The sequence below is a fragment of the Carassius auratus genome, chromosome 9 (genome assembly GCF_003368295.1).
Source record: "Carassius auratus strain Wakin chromosome 9, ASM336829v1, whole genome shotgun sequence".
NCBI lineage: Eukaryota > Metazoa > Chordata > Actinopteri > Cypriniformes > Cyprinidae > Carassius > Carassius auratus.
In genome coordinates, this window is record NC_039251.1 from 12,461,068 (window position 1) to 12,482,801 (window position 21,734).

At 36.4% G+C, this 21,734-nt stretch overlaps 2 protein-coding genes across 4 annotated transcripts; both read right to left on the reverse strand.

The window, feature by feature from the left end:
• Nucleotides 1–80: 80 nt before the first annotated feature.
• Nucleotides 81–7,275, reverse strand: znf148 (zinc finger protein 148). 3 transcript variants are annotated; one of them, XM_026271482.1, is made up of 7 exons: nt 7,120–7,275; nt 5,913–6,349; nt 5,547–5,672; nt 5,014–5,137; nt 4,852–4,935; nt 4,409–4,527; nt 81–4,308 (listed from the first exon to the last, which is right to left on the reverse strand). In XM_026271482.1, exons 2-7 carry the CDS (start codon nt 6,273–6,275, stop codon nt 2,695–2,697), a joined length of 2,430 nt encoding a protein of 809 aa, XP_026127267.1. In that variant the 5' UTR covers nt 6,276–6,349; nt 7,120–7,275; the 3' UTR covers nt 81–2,694. The 3 variants fall into 3 exon arrangements, with proteins under 3 accessions (XP_026127267.1, XP_026127268.1, XP_026127269.1); XM_026271483.1 differs by having other exon boundaries at nt 5,913–6,345; nt 7,120–7,273; XM_026271484.1 differs by lacking the exon at nt 5,547–5,672.
• Nucleotides 7,276–8,729: 1,454 nt separating this feature from the next.
• Nucleotides 8,730–21,527, reverse strand: snx4 (sorting nexin 4). Its single transcript, XM_026271485.1, has 14 exons — nt 21,382–21,527; nt 20,034–20,158; nt 16,485–16,623; nt 16,253–16,402; nt 15,195–15,242; nt 14,718–14,773; nt 14,509–14,581; nt 14,039–14,100; nt 13,177–13,242; nt 11,646–11,735; nt 11,166–11,265; nt 10,589–10,734; nt 10,196–10,310; nt 8,730–10,035 (listed from the first exon to the last, which is right to left on the reverse strand). Exons 1-14 carry the CDS (start codon nt 21,466–21,468, stop codon nt 9,988–9,990), a joined length of 1,305 nt encoding a protein of 434 aa, XP_026127270.1. The 5' UTR covers nt 21,469–21,527; the 3' UTR covers nt 8,730–9,987.
• Between the last annotated feature and the right edge of the window lie 207 nt (nt 21,528–21,734).

Sequence of the window (21,734 nt, forward strand, 5' to 3'; positions counted from 1 at the left end):
GTGGAGCTTGTACTAAGAAGGCAGAGGCCATCCATTCCTGTGATGGGTGATCATGACGCATAGAAAAATCACTCAGCCACTTGATGTATTTGGAAATTTAATATTACACAACAAGAGGCACACAATCAGAAACATCCAATCAGAACTTTTTTCCCCATGTCTTAGGCAGAGTATTGCATTAAAGAATATTCTATGGAAATAATTTGGCTACAATAAAATGGATACAAAAATATAACCAGTGCACAAAGACAATCAGATGACATGCACTCCCCAATAAAATTAAATGTCTAAAATTATACAGAAGAGCTCTCTTACTAAATAAAACCGTTCCGTTTTTCACTCAAATTAAGCTTGAAAGAAAATAATGATCCAGTGTCAGTAACACCAGATGAAACTTTTTTGCTCAAAATACAGTCAATAAAGGAGGACAACAGTCATGTGTCTAAATGCATATGGCCTCTTACCAACAGCAATTGAGCTTAAAAAAAAACAATGCACAATTTACTAAAAGGAAATAAAGCAAAAACAAGGTTTTCCCTCAAATTATCATTTCACTTTCATCATTTTCTGTAGCATCTGTAGCAGTAATTATTGATTAAATATTTAAAATTCAGATATCACATGATATTGAAACGATAAATAACATCCTAAAAACTCATCCTCTGAGAATGTATGAGATCCATACAAGGTTTAATCAAATTATTATTTTTAAAATTGCACTCAGAGGCAATTCTTAGAGGACAGTACATTTGTAATCTTACAACCAAGAACACAAACATGATTTTGTCACAAAAGTTGTGCTGAAACTCATCAGGGACTGTAGGACTGAGTAAACCAAAAAGGCAGCAAATATTAAATCATGTTGCACTCTCTCTACACTTCAAGAAACGTGCACAGCAAAAACTTAAAATATATAAACTATTTACATGTAAAAATAAAGGGACAGTAAAGGAATGTTTAGGCACACATATAATAGACGGTAATCAAAAACTGTAAAATGTCTTTGACACCCAGAACATACAGACTATGAAAAAAACATACACACAGAACTGCTCTGAATGAGGCTCATTCACAAACATAACCAGAGTGAATTTGTGTGTAAATTGTTCCTAAAAAATTAAACAACTTACATAAGAATGTGTACAGTTTGCCATTATACTATTAATATAAATCATAAAGCTAAGATTAATCAAGATACAATTTAGGGGCAAGCGGTACATTTCCATTAACAATAAGAGTACAGAAAAAAACCTTACAATTTACATGATTAGTTAACAATAAGAAATGTGCAATTAACAAATGTGTACATACACAGATTAGTACAACTTTACCAAACTTTTTTTTCTACATTAATCCAATAAGTAACAGTAAGTGAATCTGATACAAAGATGTATTTGCTAATGGATGGGGTGTTTCTGAGACAAAAAAAAAGAAATTAAATTAAGAAAACCATAAAAATATGATCTGACCATACATCCTTAAATCATCTTTCTTGATTTCTCCCAACAATGATATAGATTATATTAAATTGTACGTAGACAAAGGTGGTAACTGAAAAATGCTTTAAAAAAATTTTTTAAACTAAGCTGAAAGTGCTATTTAAAAGATCATGTTTATCAGATCTTGAGTGCATCTGGAAACTCAAGAAACAGTCTGTCAACAAGTTAATTCATCTTAAGGTAACCAAAGTTATTAAATGCACACAAGTATGTAAGTCTGACCTACTGTAGCCACTGAGTCAGGCACAATGATGACAAATGGGGCAATGAGAAGGGCATATCTGTAAGTGCTGTTGCCATGGATAACTGCTAAAACTGCATCCCCAAATGTGGGATATGTGAAAACAACCCTCTAAAGATGCACTGCTCCCCATGTGCACCTATATCTGATTGGCAAGACATTCTCTAACGAAAATGTACTGATTCCCACAGAAGGAGCATGAGAATATTTTTTTTTTGATCCAATAACCTTAGGAGAAATGTGCAAAAATATTTCATGATTATTCTCATTATATTAAATTATGGGCTAGGTCCATAAAATGCACAAAAAGATTAAATACACAAATTAGCTTACAATGACGGGTGAGAAAAATGTTAACTCATTTTTTGAAACAAAAGTGACTTGCAGTACATCAATCACAAAGTGCCTTACTCAAGTCTAGGGCATTAAAGTAAGGTCCTTTCAGTTCCTCTCCAGACAACAAGTTACAAAACCAATTGAATACAAAATTGTAATGCTAGGCTAGAGAAGTTTTTATAGACCTACATTATTAGGACAGTCCAATGATCCTGATGTTTTAGCAAAAGAACTGAATGCTAACAAGAGGCAAAATAAGAATTGATCTTTCAATAGCTTTTTCTCAGGGAAGCTACGCTTGACCCTATAAATTTAGACTACTTCAGAATTGTTGTAGTAGCTTGAATTTATTTATTTTATAACACACAGGCTAGATAATTTGGCAAGCCATAGTGTGTTTGTCCCAAGCACTCCATATGTAATACACAAATAATGCAATGACACATATGGAGTATCCCATAGTCCAATAATAAAATCTAATGCGTGCATCACTCTGCTCCTTTTGATTCTCAAGCATGCGTGATTGATTAAAGATGGAAAATCATAAGTATTTGCAAAGAGATCACATTGCCTTCACTGACAGAACTATAAAGTGCCTTTAAAATGCTTTAAAACCATTTAGCCAAAGGTTTGGCTGCTTGTAGCATCTGGAGATGAAGTTAGTTGAGTTCTTGTTTCACTAACAAGAGAGAACTCCGGGAAATCAGGTCCTCCATGACCTCTCAGGCTAACTTGTCCACTGGCAATGCTAAACTGTGAGGATAATCCAGATCGTGAGCTCAGGAATTGAGATCGAAAGTTCTGGTCAAAACTAGCAATCTGAAATGTTTGACTAATGCTTTGCGCATCTGATTTTTTAGGAGAGGACACTTGGTCAAGGAAGTCCTCTGTGGGAGAAACTGAGGAAGGGTTGGTCTCGTCACCCGAAAAGGAGAAGGAGTGTTGGGAATCTACTAAAAGGCTAAAATTGGGCTTCTCCAAAGTGGATCTCAATGGCGAGTTCATGCTTGGTCTGAACCGGGATGGGGAGGTGAACTGCTTCTCTGTGGAAAACAAAGGCTGGCCAGCAAGACTGGCAGTGTCATTTACAAATGTAAGACTCTGGTTGTTCAGGTAGGTGTCGTTCTGACTGGTCCTTTCCAGTGCTTGCTGGAGAAACTTGGAGTACTCCTGGAGAAGGCTGGCCTTCTCAGCCGGGGGTGCTTGTGAGCTGGTTCCCAAAGTCTCGGTGGGGCTGCCCTCATCGGAAGAGTTGATAGAAATGCTGGATGTGACCTCAGTGTCTGCCACACTGAAGGAAATCTCTGCTTGCCCGTTGGCCTTATTGGAGTAGTGATCGAGAAGTGTCTGCAGGACCTCGTCTGGAAGGACGTTCTTCTCGTTACTGGACTTGATCTCCACGTTCAGTGTCTGAGTCTCAGAGAGGATGGTGGCGGGAACGGTCTCATCGATGACACTCGCTACAGCTGCCTGCGTGACAGAAGGCTGTGACACAATGCTGCTCACATTAAGCGCATAGTCTCGACTAGAGTTTGCCGTGGCCGCCTGAAGGTATCGCTTCTTCTTGAGAAACTGCATGGCGTCGTCGTAATTTGTGCTGCTCCCAGTTGGTTTTGTTTGGCCTCCTTGGAGGGCGTCAACCGTTTCCATGTCAGGATTGGTCTCGACATCCAAGAGACCTTTGTTGTCCACAATTTCAAACGTGTATCTCGTAACTTTGCTCTCTTCAAATGAGGACAAGGGTGAGAGGCTCTGGGGCTGTTCTAGGGCTTGCGGTTTCAAACCTCTTCTGCTGGCAATTTTCTTCAGCACTAGTTTTGGAGGACTGATGATCTCATCATTAGACTCCTCCCCTGCGAGATGCCTGTCGCCAGGCGGGGAATCAGGGAGCTCAACGGAGTAATCGGTCGCAACATACTCGTCCTTGACCTTGGTGGCTACAGTGTAAAGAGGAAGACACTCGCTTTTGGCCAGTTGGTCTTCAGTCTTCTCCTTGTTACCTGCTTCAACCACTTTGTCAACCGCTGGACTTGTAAGTGCAACCCGGCTTTTATCAGAGGTCTTCTGACGTTTCTTCTTGGGAAGTGTGCATTCCTTGGCAGGAAAAGAGAAGCCCAAGCTCTCTGAGGTGCGAAGAGGGCCGTCTTTGGCAGCTGCTTTCTGCACCTTCCTGTCCTTATTCTCATGGCACATTCGTCTGTGCTTTAGTACTCTGTCAGTTCTGGAAAAAAACTGTTGGGAAAATATACATAACCACGTTTCAGACTGTATAATGCTTGCTAACATTTTAATTGCATAGAATCAAATCTGATTTGCTTTGAACTGCGCATACCTGATGGCAATAGTCACACTGGTAAGGCTTTTCCCCGCTGTGTGTCCTCTTATGTCTTTCCATGTGGTATTTCTGAATGAATTTCATTCCACACTCATCACATCGAAAAGGTTTTTCTCCTAAAGGGGAGACATGACAAGCAATTATGAACGATATAAAGAACAATTTAGGCAAGTCAAATAGGCCTACTTTTTCCATGCCAAGACTCGATGGAAAAAACTAGGCTTTGACCCTAGACTTGCTTTCTCGGAGTATAAAGATGAACCACAAAAAAGGGAATTTTAATGGACTACATTTATAAATGGGTCATTGATTTTGAAGATTTCTGTACATTTTCTGTACTGTACATTCTTAAAGAACACATCTTCCAACACTTTGAAGAGAAATATTTACATCACTTCTTTTTTCCACTGGTATAATGGTTTTAATCCCTCTCTGCTCACCTGTGTGGATCTTCTCATGTCTCTGAAGCAGGTACTTCTGAATAAAACGCATATCACACTGATTGCACTGAAAAGGCTTTTCACCTGCAAAATATACATTTTTGTTCACCATTTTGTTCTTTTATATGACAATTATTCCCAAAAACACATTACACCACTTACCTGTGTGAATGAAGACATGTCTTTGTAAATGGTAGTTTGTCCGAAAAGCAGCATTGCAGTGCTCACAGACATGAGATTTGGGGTTCTGGTGCCCAAGGGAGCCGTCTTCATTGATAGTGAGAATCTAACAAGACGGAGGAAATAAGTTCAACTTTTATACCTGTGCTTCTTTAAAGCCTCCTAACTCCAGAGTGGTCATAAAACTTTATGCCCATGCTAACCGCTACCGTAAAAGGACATGATAAATGTCAGTTCAGCTTACTAACAGATGTGCATCGCAGTCTTTAGTATAATATCATTTCTATGAGTAAAACAATCACTTCAGTAGGTAAGCAGCCTTGAAATAAATTAAATAATAAATAAAAAGCAAGTAGACAAAATAAGCAATTTCAGGATACTTTCAAACTCACATTGAACTTTAAATTATTTTACCACCAATTCTTTGCAGTGTAAAGTATCTCTCACTTAGACAACTGGTATTTATGAGCATAATGGTATTTTATCAATCGCATCTCTGATTAATTATAGTAAACCTTTGCAGGCGAGCGCTGCTTTCTCTTCTTCTTTTTGTGACAGTCAGATGGGTCCCTCCCTGGTTTCTTCTCCTTTTTATTCAGAATCAATAAGTCTGGCACTTTCATCTCCTGCTTTATATTTACCTAACAAAACGACAACATCAAGAACAACAAAAATCATTAATAAAATTAATTCACTGAATTTCTCATTTATAGGACACTTATTATACACATAATTTTAGCTAATTTGCTGATAAGAACATTTCTTTTGTGTGTGTGTGGTTCACTGACAAGGTTGTTGGAACTTGGACAAGTATCATTAATGAGAGTGTTAAAGCGCTGCAGTAATCAGCTCTTAATCAGCCCGGACAGCTGTACACTTACTGGCATACTGAGTGTATAATGTAGTTTATGGGAGATTCGCTGGGAGAAAGCGGCTTCATCCTGTCCATCGTTTTTCACTGTCTCCTCATGAACCATCAGGTCATCATGAGACATCAGATCATGCGAGCTCAGGCCTCCACCTGCCAGATCTTCATTATCATCTTCATCATCCTCCTCCTCATCATCATCATCCTCTGCCAAAAGGGGATGATTAGCCAAGCTCCGTTCCCCGAGTGTCATATCCAAACTGCCTCTTCTTCCTCTTCCGTCCACCCTTGAGGCTCCCAGACCTCTGGATGAGTGGTGAAGCCCCACAGGGCTACATTTCATAAGCATCCCCTCCAGCTTGTCATCAATGTTCATCGCTAAGCAGTTGAGCTGAAGCTTCAGGAAGAGACAGGACCAACATAAGGATTCTTATCAGCAGTTCGACCTGGCTGAGAGGAACAACAAGCTTCAGTTTAAAGTCAAAAAAATTTTTATTGACTTCACAAATATCAATATTATTAATATGAATACTACAAACACATTAATTAATAACCCAGGGTGACCTTTACATAATTATTTCTCTTATACTACTGAGGCATACGAGCTGGCTGGCATCCTGCTGTTTTGTTATAACAGATGAGACGGTCATATCAATCTTATTTTTATAGCATTTTCATAATATTATTTCAAAGCATCTCTACAGATAATTTTCCCTTAATGCACTCAGTGAGCAAGACAATCTTGACTGCAGCAAAGCAAAAATGACAAAAAAACTGATTAATTCCACATGCATTGACACTGTAGAAGTGACACTAGATATACCTTAAAGAAATACAAACCTTACATTAGGAGAATAAACGTATGTTTAAAAGATTAAATGGCCAGAGATAAATGTTTAATCTCTAACGTCATATATACAAACTAAAAAATGCTGATGTGCATAAAATAAAGTGAAAATAACACGTCTGTGTTGACACTCAAGCACAACACTGGTTGCCCGTTGTCACTGTCAGAGATACAGCTGTGCATTTAATTTGACTTGACGACTCTAATTTAATAATGACTTTAATCTATTGTAATATATGAATGTAACGTTAGTTTAAAATCGGCCGGATGTCCATCTCTATGCTACCGTTTGATCACGCACACAGAGGCCGGACTGCAAACATGTTCACGGCTGATTTTGACGAAGAGCCTCGCAGATGAAGAGAATACATACCGCATGTGTCGTCAGAGCAGCGCTGGCGGCGGGTTCGAGCCGCTCATCATGTGTTTGTCAAACTTTACTGCGATTACGCGGCTAGCGCGAGAGGCTAGCAAGCTACAGTCCATCTGCAGCTGCGCAGCGGACGGTGCATTGTGGGATCGCAGCGGAGCGCGCTCTAATGTTCCTCAGTGACAGGACGAGTCTACTTACTGTTTTAAATACATTTAAGCGATATAATAAGAGTAGCTAATAATAGAGAATTATGTGTGATGATATATTAATTGACGTATTCATAATCAGTTTTCATAAGATTTCTCATCTAAGCGTCATTTACTAACTCTTTCAAAACTCACTTTTCAGGCGGGTTTTGTTCAGACTTTTGTTGTTAAAACACGAAAGGATTCAATAATATCTATTATTTTTAAAATACCTTTTATATTAACACATTTGTAACATCTTTTATATTTTAATAATTTATTTCAATTCTATCTAGATAGGCATATCACCACTTATAGTTAGATTATCTCTGTTCAGATTGTACATTTATTTTAATGACTTGACACATCACTTTAAGATTTATTTCAATAGTTTTAATGATGCACTGTATCGTATGTTAAAACAGAAATAGAAACAAACTCTCAAACATTAAAATAAAAGCCCCTAAAATAAACTTCCAAAGTTATAACTTAAAATCATGTAATAATAATAAATTAAATAAAATGAATGAAATGCTAAATACACAAAAACAAAAAACAAAATTACTCCATTACTCCATATTTATTTATTATTGTTGAAAAAAACGTTTAATTAATATATAAACACTACCAGTTCCTGTTAATAATAAGGTTGAAAAACACCACTGTTAATTAAATCAGAAACATATTACAAGAGAAACACCACAGAAAACATCTCCAATATGAAGGACTATTGAATATAGTTTTTTAATAATAAGGGGCTTTAAGTCAAAAAAAGTTGTGAACTACTGCTCTGAAAGCAACCTGAACAGCTCAAATAGTGGCACTTAAATATAAAAACATTTCTGATTTTGGCTCAGTTTGATAAGAAATAAACTGAATAAAAATTTTAAAAAAAAGGAACTGGAATAAGTGTTCACTCATTTACCTTGTTGAAACCATCAAACAAATTCAAACTAAACATCTGCCCACAGCACAGTCTGTTATCAAAGGCCTCGGTTATAAAAATTGTTCATAAGTATAATACACCACTAGAGGGAAACATTACAACCTAGAAACAAAAGCAGATTCTTCCTGAGAAAATGGCTGAGGCTGTAGAGAAGACTACAACTTTTCAGTTTGAAGAAACGCACTCTTTACTGGATTAAGTTAAAGGATGTATTCTTTTTAGCGTTCACATATTTGACAGATTTAAACTTGATTAAACTTTTAAATATATTTGGTTATTTCCCTAATATACATGAGCATTCTCATACATTGTATTTTCATTAAGCCTCAAACTCTGCAATTTCATATTATCAAAATGAACTGTGTAAATAATCCAAATTATCTGTTCTTTGTCTATCAAAAAGATGAACACAACAGATTTAAAGCAGACAAGACTGTAAAATGATGTGACCCTCACAACCTATGAAACCATAAGCCAAATGATAATGGGTAGTTTTTTTATTATTATCATTACCATTAGTGTTACACAACAATTTTAACAGTATATATACAAAAGGGTTATCTCTGCCCCACTCTAAACCAAAAAACAAATGAACCGAATGTCCAGGGGTCAGGCGGAGTTACACATGCAGCTCTAAAATGAGGAAATTATTATATCCTGCCTTTCCTGTGACCTTCGTATTCCTTCAGCAAGATTTATATCAAAACACTGACCCACCCACTCATCATAACAGATGACAAATATGGCATTCATACAGAAGCTGTGGCAACAAAGAAAATATGCAGAGTTAAGTCTTGAATAAGGCATAAACAGCATATTAATATTTCTCAGATGAACTGAACCATATAAAGGGAGGGGATCAGTGGTCACAAACAGCTTATGTTTTTACGGCTAAATGTGCAGAAAAGTGACAGACCAGCATATTATGATGAATTTACGCCTCTTTGTCTGCTGTATGGGCATTAAGGAAAATTTAGTTTGCATGCAAATAAGACAAGTTTCTTTTCTTTCATAGGAAATCTGACTTTTGGTGTCCTCTGCGCCAGGTGATAAAGATCATCTTGCATGTCCCGCAGAAATTGGATACGTTCCAGATGTGCGAGACCACCATTATGAGGAGGGGTGTGGGGTCCGATAAAAATGGAACTGCTGGATTCACTAGAAAAACCCACCCTCTTATTTGGCCTATACAGTTTTAATCTGTGCTTTTGTGTTTTATGGTGAACTAAAGCAGTAAAGAGTTAAAGAAAAGTATATATATAAAAAATGGAATTGATTTTAACACACTTTGGCATCAAAAAGCATAAAGGAAAAGACATTAAGAAATTATAAAGTGATTCCATAGTTCAAGATTAATCAATAATAAAGTATTTTTTTTTGTTTCTGTCTGAAGTGTTAAGTCATTGTGTGTTTCTGTCTGAAGTGTTAAGAATTATCGGTTACCTTCACAAACTCTTGTGTAGGTCAAATTAGTGCAGTAACAAAATTAACCAGGTCTAAAATCTGGCTCGGGAACATGGAAATAAATAAAACAGCACCCCATTCATTTATTATTTGGACTCCTAAACTATTATATTTGATATCTATTTACACCAGAACGTCTGGTACAAGAGGCTGACAAATGTTTAGGATTGAGAGGAAGACTTAAGTCCCCAAGGTCAGTCTCTAGGAGGGTGTGCTTTTCTGGATTGACATCTCCAAGGCCTCCTGGTGTTCTGGTTGTTGTGGCTGGAACCCTCACATCTTACTGAAGCACTCTTTAGCGTTGTTCCACACTTGAATTCCCTAAAAACAAAACAGGCTTATTTTTTTTTAATACAAGTATGAGAATTTCCCCTTGTGTCTGGATCAGTAGAGGTAAAAGCACTGCAGTAATAAGTGGCGTTTTAATTGTTTCGTAATCACAAAATTTATTTTTATTTTTTTGCTGGCTTATGCTACTCACTTTTTTGCACATGCTGATCTGCATGATGGCATAGCTGATGAGAGCCTCTCTGAGATCGTGGTCTTTCTGCTCTTTAAACCTCTCAATGTCCACCCATGCACTTTTCACAAACTCCCTACAAAAACAGAAAAAAAATGTGTGAGATAATTGACATGAATGATTATATCCTCAAATCCTCAAATTAAGAGTTTCTCAGGGATGCAACAAAATGAGCAAAGAATGTGTATTTGGAACATATATGTATGCCACAGAGAACTAGAAGGCAATACAATTGTGTTGAGTAAGCTTCTCAGCTCATAAACCACCTAATTAAGTAATTTTATGACAACATTTATGGTTTTTCATCATCACCAGTACATACATTTAGTTGTGTGTGAACAGAGCACTGCTTACTCGCATTCTGCGTTTCTTTCTTTGACCAGTTCCTCTCCTTCTTCAATCTGTGTCTCCAGCATTTTCAGCTTGGCCTCTCTCTGCTCTGGGGTCTCTTGTCCGAACAGTTTACTGGTCATTCCCTTCAGAGAGAAGGTCCGTATCATCTACACAGAAGAAAAAATTATAATAATAATTAATTGACACCCATTTAGCTAGAGTACGCCACTCTCTTCCTCCCATGTTTATTTGCAGAAAGCAGAAATTTTACTCCCATTTTTTGGCCAGGTGGGCCTAGTAATTATTCATATCAGCCAATCGGGTCAGAATGTCTTTCGTATAGCATTGGCTTTTTGTGCTGCTCAAATGTTTACATGTTAAATGTGCCAAAGAGGTAATTCGATTATATCCAACTATATTAAATTGATATTTTTAAATCAAACACATTGAAAACAGAAAACTATATTTTTCCCTCATTCTTTTGACATGAACCCAGGTTTATATCAATCTTGCTGGAAAGTCCCCCATTCCAGACATGAGGGGTGATGTGGAGTTCTCCGTTCTCTGAGTTGTGTCATGTGGTCAAATGGACACTGACCCCTGTGGCGAGCTCCTCCCGCTGCTGTTTCTTAGAGGTCAGATCCTGGGCGGCCATCTCTAGTTCATACTGTGTCAGTTCATGCTTCCTACACACTGCCCTGTGAAAAAGCACATAAACCACAAAATATGCAAAAGCAACCATAAAAGCAGATCCTCTCATTGTTTCGAAGGGAAATTGTTGAACTGAAAGCCTAGATGCCCTGCAGTGTGATCACTTTCAAGAAAACCGGGAACTGATGGAAGTTTGTGTTTTCACAGTGTACCAAAAGTTGCATGTAACTTAATCAGCCAGTGGGGGCTATCAGCTCCCAAGAGTTGAGTGAAAACATTTCTAATCAACCACACTGTTATACCAGCTTGTGTTTAGTACACTTCAGATCACATTTAAAATAGTTCAGGCAAATAAATGACCACAATTCTTATTTTGTGTGAACTATCCTTTTAAAATGAGGCAACATAACAGCAATGAATTTTGTACCTTAATGCATCTGCGTAGAAAAGGTACTCCTTCAGCTGATCAGCATAATGCTCCTCTTCCTCTAGAATATCATCGACCGAAGCAGCATACCTATAACATACGAAAGTGCCCGATCAAAGGGTAGTTGACATAACATAGACATGGATTTCATGATGTGGTCACAGATGTGCGTACATTACTGTTCAAAAGTTTGAGATCAGTAAGATTTTAAATTTAAATTTTTAAGAAATGAGTTTATATGCTATATTTTTGCATATGAGCAAGGATGCATTTAATTAATTAAAAGTGACAAAGACATTTCTAATGTTAGAGAATATTTCGGTTTCAAATAACAGTTCTTTTAAACTTTCTATTTGTCAAAGAATTCAGAATAAATTCCAAAAATAGAGTAGCCATCACAGAAATAAATAGTTTTTAAATATATAAAAATACTAAACAGTTATTTGAAATCACAATGATATTTTACAATATTACTTTTTTCCCCCCAAATAAATGCAGTCTTTTGCAGTGAAAAGTAAAGACTTTTCAAACAAATAAAACATTTTTTTTGCTTACCCAGTTTTTTTACTGCGTATATTTTTCCGTAAATAATCTAAACCTTTTGACCTATTAAAGTTCCAAATAAAATGATAAAATAAACAAGATAACATCCTTTTCATTTAATTAACCAGAATATGCATTACCACGTTTTTTTAATGTATAAAACACTTTTCATTGAGTTTCTAGCAATCATATCTTTTTACATATACTGCGAACATGATATTTTGAATATTTATAAGGAATATTTTGGTAATATTGCACATCCCTAATGTCTCAAACTGGCATTGTGGTGAAACTACATGTATTATACTCTCCAAATCAGATGTAGAGCCTAAAGAAATAAAGCCAAATCCAAAGCAGAGCCTGTTTGGGGTATTCTGAGGAATAGGTGAGCAACATGATCCATAAACCAGTTTGACAGCTGATGATGGACAGGTTGTTTCTTTCAGTGCTGAGACAGACAGGCAGCGCATTGGGCTCTGACCTTTGACCTTTCTCCTGAGTACAGCAATCTGGAATCCATCAAAACCAGTATAGAAAGAAAGGGGCTGGTTAAAGACTCACTAAGGACACTACCGCAACATCATTATCAACGTTGAAAAAAAGAATGACCGCTAAACGCTTTGGCCATGGCTCCTGGAGATTCGCAGCGCAGTCTGCCAGCCAAATTAAAACCTGAGCCTCCCAAGGGCTCTTCTTACTGGCTACTTGTTATGGGGGAGCCCATGAATGGAAATACGAGAGGATCCAGATCAATCTGGCAAATGTGTTTTACAGCTCAGTACCAGCAGCACACACATGTAGAATCATGGGAGAGTCATGGGGTGTATCACACAGCACCTTCATATTTCAGGTCCCTCAATGAGCTCTCAGAGGGTAACAGGATCATCCCAGGTAGGAGAAATACAATCAAAACCAGCTGCAATAAAACCTTGCACTAATCCTGTAAAGGTACATTAGAATGGCTCATTGCATGTGCTGTGAAACTCACGCGTCCATGTGATGGCCGGCGCTCTGCAGCCCATCTCCCATCTCTTTCTCAATGGCACTCCACTCACTGTCCAAAACAAACAAAGACTCACACTGAACCACTGCAGCTGACCGCAGCTACACAATCACAGCCCAAAAGATTTAGCCCAAAACTGCTTCTCACGAAAACAGTTTACAGAGCACATTATAAAGCATGTCTGGCTCCTCCAAAATGAGGGTACTTAATTGTGATTGAACTGTGTACTGATTGTACTGTGAGAAAAAAGCTTGAGTAACTGTTCTATTCATCACACACAATGACTGTATAGTTTCAAAAGACATGAAATATAATGCACAGGTCATATATATATATATATATATATATATATATATATATATATATATATATATATATATATATATATATACACTGTTGCTATATGCTGACCACATTTATATGCACATACAAATTCTGATTAATTATGAAATCGTGTTAAATAAAGTAATATCTCATGCTCACCAAGGTTGTATTTATCTGAATAAAAGTATAGTAAAAACAGTAATACTGTTTAACATTACTACAATTAAAATGTCTCCAGTCGTCAGTGCAACGATCCAATCGGAAATCATTCTAATGAACTGATTTGAAACTAAAGAAACATTACTTCTTATTAACAGTCTTTGATCAGGAATAAAGTCTTAACCAAAACATAATCAGACAATTATCCCCATATAAACATGCTCATTATATAGAGAAGAGGAGCCTGAACACACTGCCAAACATCTCTTTTTGTATTCCACAGACAAAAATAAGCCATATCAGTTTTGACATGACATAAGTCAATTATTCATAAGAGTGAACTATTCCTTCAAACAAACATTACCTAAAGACTCTGCCATAATTTCCATGCACTTTGTAGACTCCATACAGGCGATCAGCTGCTCTCTTAAAGAAATTAGTAAATGATTAGATATATGATATATGCAACTATATATATATATGTGTGTGTGTGTGTGTGTGTGTGTGTGTGTGTGTGTATGTGTGTATATATATATATATATATATATATATATATATATATATATATATATATATATATATATATATGCAATCAGAAGAATTTTGATGCAATAAAAGTTTAGAAAAAATAATTAAACAAGTTGCCTAAAATCATATTGTTTTTCTTTAGTGAAGAAGGGTGCTTCCTCAAAAGTATTAAAATGAAATCAACAGTATTTCTTTTCCTAATAACACCTAATATATAGCACTTAAATTAGGCATTTGTTGGAGTGAAAGAAATTTTTCCTGAGATTGAGCTGCATATTCAGCTGTGTTGACTTTGTTTACACTCACCGCCCGAACCCTCAGCAGCTGCGAAATAACAGACTGCAGCTCATCACCGTAGTGTTTCATTTCTGCAAATCGCCTGTGAAACACACACACACACACACACACACACACACGGGTCAAGGTTAGTTTCAGTGTTAACAAACAGCACAGCCATATCTTTATGCATTTCATGACACCTGAAACGTATCACACGGTTTGCAAAAATGACTTACTTGTCTGGATTCTTCACTCTGAATGTGGCATTTAAAGCCTTTAATCTTGAATCGGCCTGTAAGAATGACAAAGGCCAAATGTTGACAGACAGATTCATGTTTGGGTTTTGTTTTTTCAGATGGTGTCAAACTAAATTACAGGCACTCCCTTACAACAACCTTTTCAAACGACTGAGATCAGATAAACACTGGAATATGCCAATAATATACAGTACACTAACATAAAAAAACTGCGGCTCTTTCGGGTTTGATCCAGTACGATCCAACAGACTTCCTGTGACTGTTTACATAAACTGATAACAGATTCTTTACCGCAGTAGCAATTAGGTTACTTCACACACTTTTTATTTGAAATCAACACATATTTAGTCAGCCTCATATCAACATGTCAACCTATGGTGAGAAGCAATATATAAATAAGTGTTGTAGTTAGAAAAAGAGAGAAAGAACTCAATGAACTGGAAAGTGCTGATATACCTTCGCCTGAAATCCTGTCTCAAACACTGTTTCCTTCCAACCATTTTCCTGTGGGGCAGAGAAAGGATGCAATTTCTGACACTGAAAAAGGCCACTATCAGCATGAAATGGCAGTTAAAACATATTTTTCTTCTTTTCAAAGTGACAAAAGTGACATTAAGTCTGTTTAGTTCAAATATTTAAATTAAAAAAAATTCATGAAATGCTGGACTGCAGGATATTGATAAGCTAACACACTACTGTTCAAAAGTTTGGGATCAGTAATTTCTTTTTTATTCAGCATTAAACTATAAATACATGAATTACAGTTTCCACTAAAAAACAATAGAAAAATTAAAAAAGTACGTTTTAAAAATAAAAGTTGGAAATGTTTCCTTAGCACCTAATCATCATATTATAATGATGTCTGAAGGATCATGTGATACTGAAGACTGGAGTAATGGCTGCTGAAATTTAAGCTTTGCAATCACAGGAATAACATTTTATTTAATTAGATTTTAAAGTATATTCAGATAGAAAACAGTTATTTTAAAGTGTAATATTATTTACCAATACTAATGTTCACTACTTTGCTCAAATAAAAGATTTAAAAATCTCACCAATCCCAACTTTGGAATGGTAGAGTATGTTATAGAAAATATTAAAATATTGTCTTAAAAAGCCACTTCTTATAAATCAATATCTATCTATAATATCCATACATTTTCTGCCTTGATACTTAAATGTTGTTTTTGTTCTTCAGCAAAACCTTCTCATTGTTATTGAATATGCAATTATTCATTTAATTATTTTCTATTTCTACTAGGCTGTCAAAAAGTATTTTCATTTTTTTTATTGACAGCATAGTAGAAATAAAAATTAATTTACTTAGTTAAAATTTAAGTTAATAATAAATAATAAATTAAAAATGTTCAAATCTTCATATCAACAACATGAACACAAGGAAAGGTCAGTAAGAAAAATGTATATAGAACATCTATCTCCAAGTATGAGTGGCATGCCATTGGTTTGATGCACCCTTTGCTTTGTCCAGACAGCTCTAGCGAGAACTTCTCTACCTCAGTGAGGAACGAATAGAAGATCTTGTCACTGGACAGGTCTGGGTGAGAGGCCACTCGGAGCAGGAAGTTCTCCAGTCCCACCCTACGCCTCTCCACAAAGTCAGGGTCCATGTTGTCTGCTGACAGCTTGTGCCAAACAAATTCAGCCTGTTGCAAAAAGCAAAGTTACAGTGCACGAATGCAAATCACATTTACAAGCAGCAGTAACAAAGTCATCTTGTTTTCATACCCGTTTTTCAGGCAATGGTGGAACCACCAAAAATGGATAGGTGACTAACAAATAGTTTCGAAGAAGCTCAAACTCGCTGTAACGCCTCCACAGTGAATCTGGGACAGGATTGGTCCCTTCTGATGCAGCATCCACTGGCCTAAAAACAAAGAACAAATTAACATACTGTCAAAAGTGGGATGAAACACAAAAGAAAATTAAGATTTTTAAATAGCATTTCAATCAAATGTTAAGAGTTAGGTCTGGTATAAACTTTGATATATCTCTTTAAAAATAAAAATAAAAACACCTTCTGTCATGAAATTTGGGGTTGTTTAAAGCTAATTTTTTTAAACAAAACTTATCTGAAATAAACAAAGCAGAAATCTACGAGGTTTCAAGTTGTGGTTCTGGCTTATGAAAGTAGTCATTTTAAGGGCCTTTTCAAACACATGCCAAAGGTTCAACAGCGCTGTGTAATCTTGCTGAATTCCCAGTGCATAAAGCCATGAATGCTGCTAATTTAGGAGCAGAACGCCACTAAATCACACTGCAATGATTGAGAATGGATATGAACTCTCCTGCATTAATTAAACATCACTCCAGGGTTAGAACGGGGGAAGGGGGATCGGTAGAAATTTCCCCCCGAGAGAAATCATGATATGTGGGCCCTTGGAATCGTCCTTCCCCCATTACGGCGCCCCTGCTTACAGTGCAATAATCAACTTTTTTGACAGATGAATTTCAATGACTTTTCCAGGTGTTTCTTTTTAGCAGTCGACAGATAATATGTAAAATACAAAAACAATAATAAAATAAAATGCACCTTAAGATTTTTTTTTTTCAGCAAGACTTTTGAACTTTATATTCTATGATGAGAAAAAAAAATGCATCACAGTTTTCAACACTGATAACAATAAGCGCCAAAACAGCCTCTTGAAGACCAAATCAGCAATGATTTTTGAAGGATCATGTGACACTGCAAACTGGAGTAACAGCTGCTGAAAATCAAAAAAATAAATGCATATTTAAAACAGAAATAAGCTATTTTAATTTGTAATTATATTTCACAGTTTTCCATTGCGTGTACCATTTTCCATTGTGTTTTCATCAAATAGATGCAGCCTTGGCGAGTAAATGCATTTAATTATTAATCATTTAAAATGAATTTTTTTTTTTTTTTTTTATTGCATAAATATTTTACCGCCTTGTACAACTAAAAACCATAAGTTATCCAAAGTAATCCATGCCTTTTCCAGGCCTGGAAATCACACTTTTTAAATTAAATACAAAATTGATGGAACTCTCAATAATTCAGATGGAAAAATGCAAAAAGCATATAGAGATACAGAGGAAATATATATTGGGGGAGGGAAAAGAAAAGCGGGGAGACTTTGAAATAAGAGCGTAACTTCCCGAGGGCTCCAGGGAAGAAATGGGAGCATATAATGTGCTCCACGCTAATAATCCATGATGAAATCAAAGCACAAGGAAGGTAAGGATTGGCTGGCAGGAATTCTCTAGACTGTGCAACTTCCCCCAAGATCAGTGGCACCAAACCGCTCTCTAAAACCCACTGTTTGCGTGTGCAGTATGCCTTCCACATGGTCCTTACAAAAACACGTCCTTCCTTTCATGGGAAGGAGCAACAATACAGCAGTGTTTAGTTATCTCCATGATTCAATACAAGCAAGAATTTTTATGCTAACACAAGTTTCACTATTACTACTGTTTATATACTGTTAAGGTTAGGGCTTTGAACAAACCCTTAACCCTGAGCATGTAACTCATCACAAAGTCTCTGCTACAGACATGAATGATGGCTCAAATCATACAGCCTTCTGAACAGAGGTACTGTATGCTATTACTTTCCCAAGCAATCAAACTTGGGACAATAAAATGTAAATAATCCTGAAAAAATTATAATAAATTGTAGCTCAAACTGTAGGGCATAGAGTTAGCAACACCAAGGTCATGGGTTCAATCCCCAGGAAATGATTGTTGTTTCCGATAAAATGTCGGAAAACGCATAGATGTTAATGTAAAAGATATGAATGTAACAGATGCACAAGCACAATCATCATTATCATTATAAAAATCTAGTTCTGGATGCTTTTCTAGTTACAGGACGGTACCAAAAACACGTTTGAAAATGTCTTGGTTCCAGACAGTGATTTTATAAGTTCGACCACTAAGTATTGTTTTTGAATCATGTGATAATATATAACTGCACTCTGGCCAGTGTTTGAGTGTTTGGCGCTGCTGGAAGCACAGACAAAGCACATCTGCCTGAAGCGCTGACTCATCACGACACGTCCCTACTTCCAACGCAAAGCTTGGCGGGGTGACGGGGAGGTGAGAGCAAAAGGTGGAAGTGACACTTCTGTTGCATGTCACTTCCGGTCCAATAGGATACTTCTGTTTTGTTTTATTTGATGTAGAAAGAACGTTAATGTGACAGATCCAGGCACAGGAAGAAAAGGTCTAGTGTAAACATTTAAGTATGAAGTGGACTTAAAGAGAGGAAAACCGATGGTCTCCACCAGTCTGCTGTAGCTCCAACAGTTTCTGAGCTGGGCTAGTTATGCTGGGAATCTTTGATGTTTTGAGTTAGTACAGTGTGAGCATAGTTCGAGTCAGAAAGTCAATGTGTAAACCTGCTTTATTGAAAGTAGGTTATCACATTTACAAAGAAAATGCACATTAAAACCTCTCATGCAATCTTATGCTTCTTTATACAACAAGTGTTTAGTTAATGCTTGTCTATCTTATTGGCTCAACCACAGTATAAATGTAATTTATGTCAATAGAAACTCCTTGTGCATAGAATAATTCATCAGCTGTTGATTGGATGGAGGTAGATCTTGCAAACTTGTAGTCGATTGTAAAAAAGGGGCCAAGTTTGTATGGACAAAATGACAGGAAAAGTATAGCAAACATTAACGGAACGAAGCCTGTCATTTCAAATGGAACATCAAGTTATGCTTAAAAATGATGATGTAAAAATATCATAACATATGCACGGACATGCTTTTGGAAAATACACTGAAAAAATGTGTAGGATCTACTTTAAAACAATATTCGATCAGAAACTGGCAGTATATTTCACAAATAAATAATGGAAATTAAAATATTTTATTAAATGTTTTACAGTAGAAAGACTTTTCTTGTAAAAGGTATTCAACGAATCTTTCTTGAAAGTATTTGTACAGTGTTTATAGGGTGAATTCCTATTTCATGTTTACTTTTCCATGCAGAGACAACTAAATGAGCAATTCAAACCAAAATTGATCTTTGGCACAATCAAAACTATTACTATACTATACTATAGGCGACACAGCAACAATGGCACAACCATTGTGTGGTTTTGGGATGGGATCAGTGGTAGAGCATTTCGTTAGCAGTGCAAAAGGTCATGGGTTCAATTCTCAAGGAACCCACATACTGGTAAAAAAAAAATGTATAGCCTGAATGCACTGTGAATGCTTTGGATAAAAGCGTCTGCTAAATGCATAAATGTAAATGTGGTGATGAGTTGTAGCACTGTGAATGTGAAGTCAAGTGTCTTACCTTGTCTCTATAAGATAAACTGTATAAGTCTCCTGCATGTTGACGGCATTCTTCCCGGTCCTCTTCTCTGCTTCAGCCACACTGATCTCCATCATCTTCAAAAGACTTGTCCCTTTTTCAGCCATCTGTAAATTTTGGCCCAGAGAATCACAATATTCAAAAGCACTACAGTACCCTTTTGATACGGTCAACTGCAAAAAAAATTATAATAATAATAATGGTTCAGGGCCTTCAAGATGTTGAGGTTTGGATTTAGATATGAAAATAGTTGAGAATGCACTTGTAGATATTTTTACAAGCACCCTTTACATTTTGGTGGGGATAAAATGATGTATGTGCCTTGAAGATCTTATGAAAAAAAGAGTCGATGAGAACAGTTTTCATACCTGTGTTGACATATCTCTTGTTGAAACAGGAAGTTTTGACTAAATAAATAAATAATAGCCAATGGATAGATAGCCAAGAGTCTTTAATTTACATATCTGACATGAACCATGACCTGATGCTTTGTATTGTGTGTTATGTAAAACGTATCGTGCAAATGAATCATTCCTTTAATGAATCGGCTTTTGGTCGAGTTAGTGAACGGTCCATTTCATTTGTTTCATTTTTGTAATTGAATCGGCTGTTTGGAGAGAATCAATTGATTGGAATGATTCAATAAACCATTTATTAAAACAGGGATTTGGTGCCACCTACGGGCGGTTTTATTGTCATCTTTATTTATCCATGACAGTCCTAAACCATATGCCTAAACCAGCCAAGGTGCCAGCACAAAAACACATTCAGCAAAATATTGTTTAATTAGCTAAATTGACTCAAATTCCTCAATTTCAGACCCGAGAAGGTGGGAAAAAGACTTAAAAATATTATATATATTTTTAAATAAGGCTAATTTTACACTAAATAAAAACCTTTTTTAGACAAATTTTGTAATCATTGTGTAAAATTAGCTACGGGACAAACCCCAAACCCCAAGATCTATTTGTTGATATATTGAAAATCTACAGACTTGTGTATGATATACTGGCTGGGTGTTTACAAACTAACGTTACGTGGCAAAGGCTCTTCATTGACAGCATGAAGTAAAGCAACTTTCTTCTTATGTGGCTTTATATGAGCATTGTTTTTATTCCTCACTCTTTTAACTCGTAAACACTGTAATAAATACAGCAACATGTTTGTAGTTAATGTAATGTGTTATCAAAACCAGCTGATATTTGAGCAATATTGACATGGCCATTCATGAGCCAAAGCAAAACACGGATCACGCGCTCGCGCACGCGACATCTACAAAACAGCACATTATCGGCCACGCCGCACAAAAACATTCAGCTATGGACTTTACCGTGTTCTTTAAGTTGTTTTCCGACTCTGAAGGAGTTAGATCTGTGTTTCCAATCACCGCTATATCTTCGCTTCCTGAATCCGCCATGGTTTACCAGCCTCGCGCTTGCGCGTTGGCCAGTTTCACTAGGAGTCTGTGCGCGTGCACGCGTGCGTGATAGCCTACAATGACACATAAAATGCCATAAATGTTTAATAAAATTCATTCTAGCGTGAGATTGATTGAAATGATTGAGATAAATGTACAATTTGAATAAAACAATCATAGGTTTAGCTTATGAATGGATGTAAAGCAAATTCTATATAGGTCTAGGCCACTAGAATTATTTCTGCTAATTATTTCCCAACTTTACC

Bases quoted from the DNA above. Each gene is read 5' to 3' on its own strand.
- znf148 (XM_026271482.1), bottom strand. From the start codon at position 6,275: ATGAACATTGATGACAAGCTGGAGGGGATGCTTATGAAATGTAGCCCT. The intron at 5,673-5,912 runs GTAAGTGTACAG...TCGTTTTGTTAG, and splicing joins ATTATACACTCAGTATGCCA to GTAAATATAAAGCAGGAGAT. The intron at 5,138-5,546 runs GTTTACTATAAT...CCGTCTTGTTAG, and splicing joins AGCAGCGCTCGCCTGCAAAG to ATTCTCACTATCAATGAAGA.
- snx4 (XM_026271485.1), bottom strand. From the start codon at position 21,468: ATGGCGGATTCAGGAAGCGAAGATATAGCGGTGATTGGAAACACAGAT. The intron at 11,736-13,176 runs GTGAGTTTCACA...CGTATGTTATAG, and splicing joins GCCGGCCATCACATGGACGC to GTATGCTGCTTCGGTCGATG. The intron at 11,266-11,645 runs GTACAAAATTCA...GCTTTTTCACAG, and splicing joins TTCTACGCAGATGCATTAAG to GGCAGTGTGTAGGAAGCATG.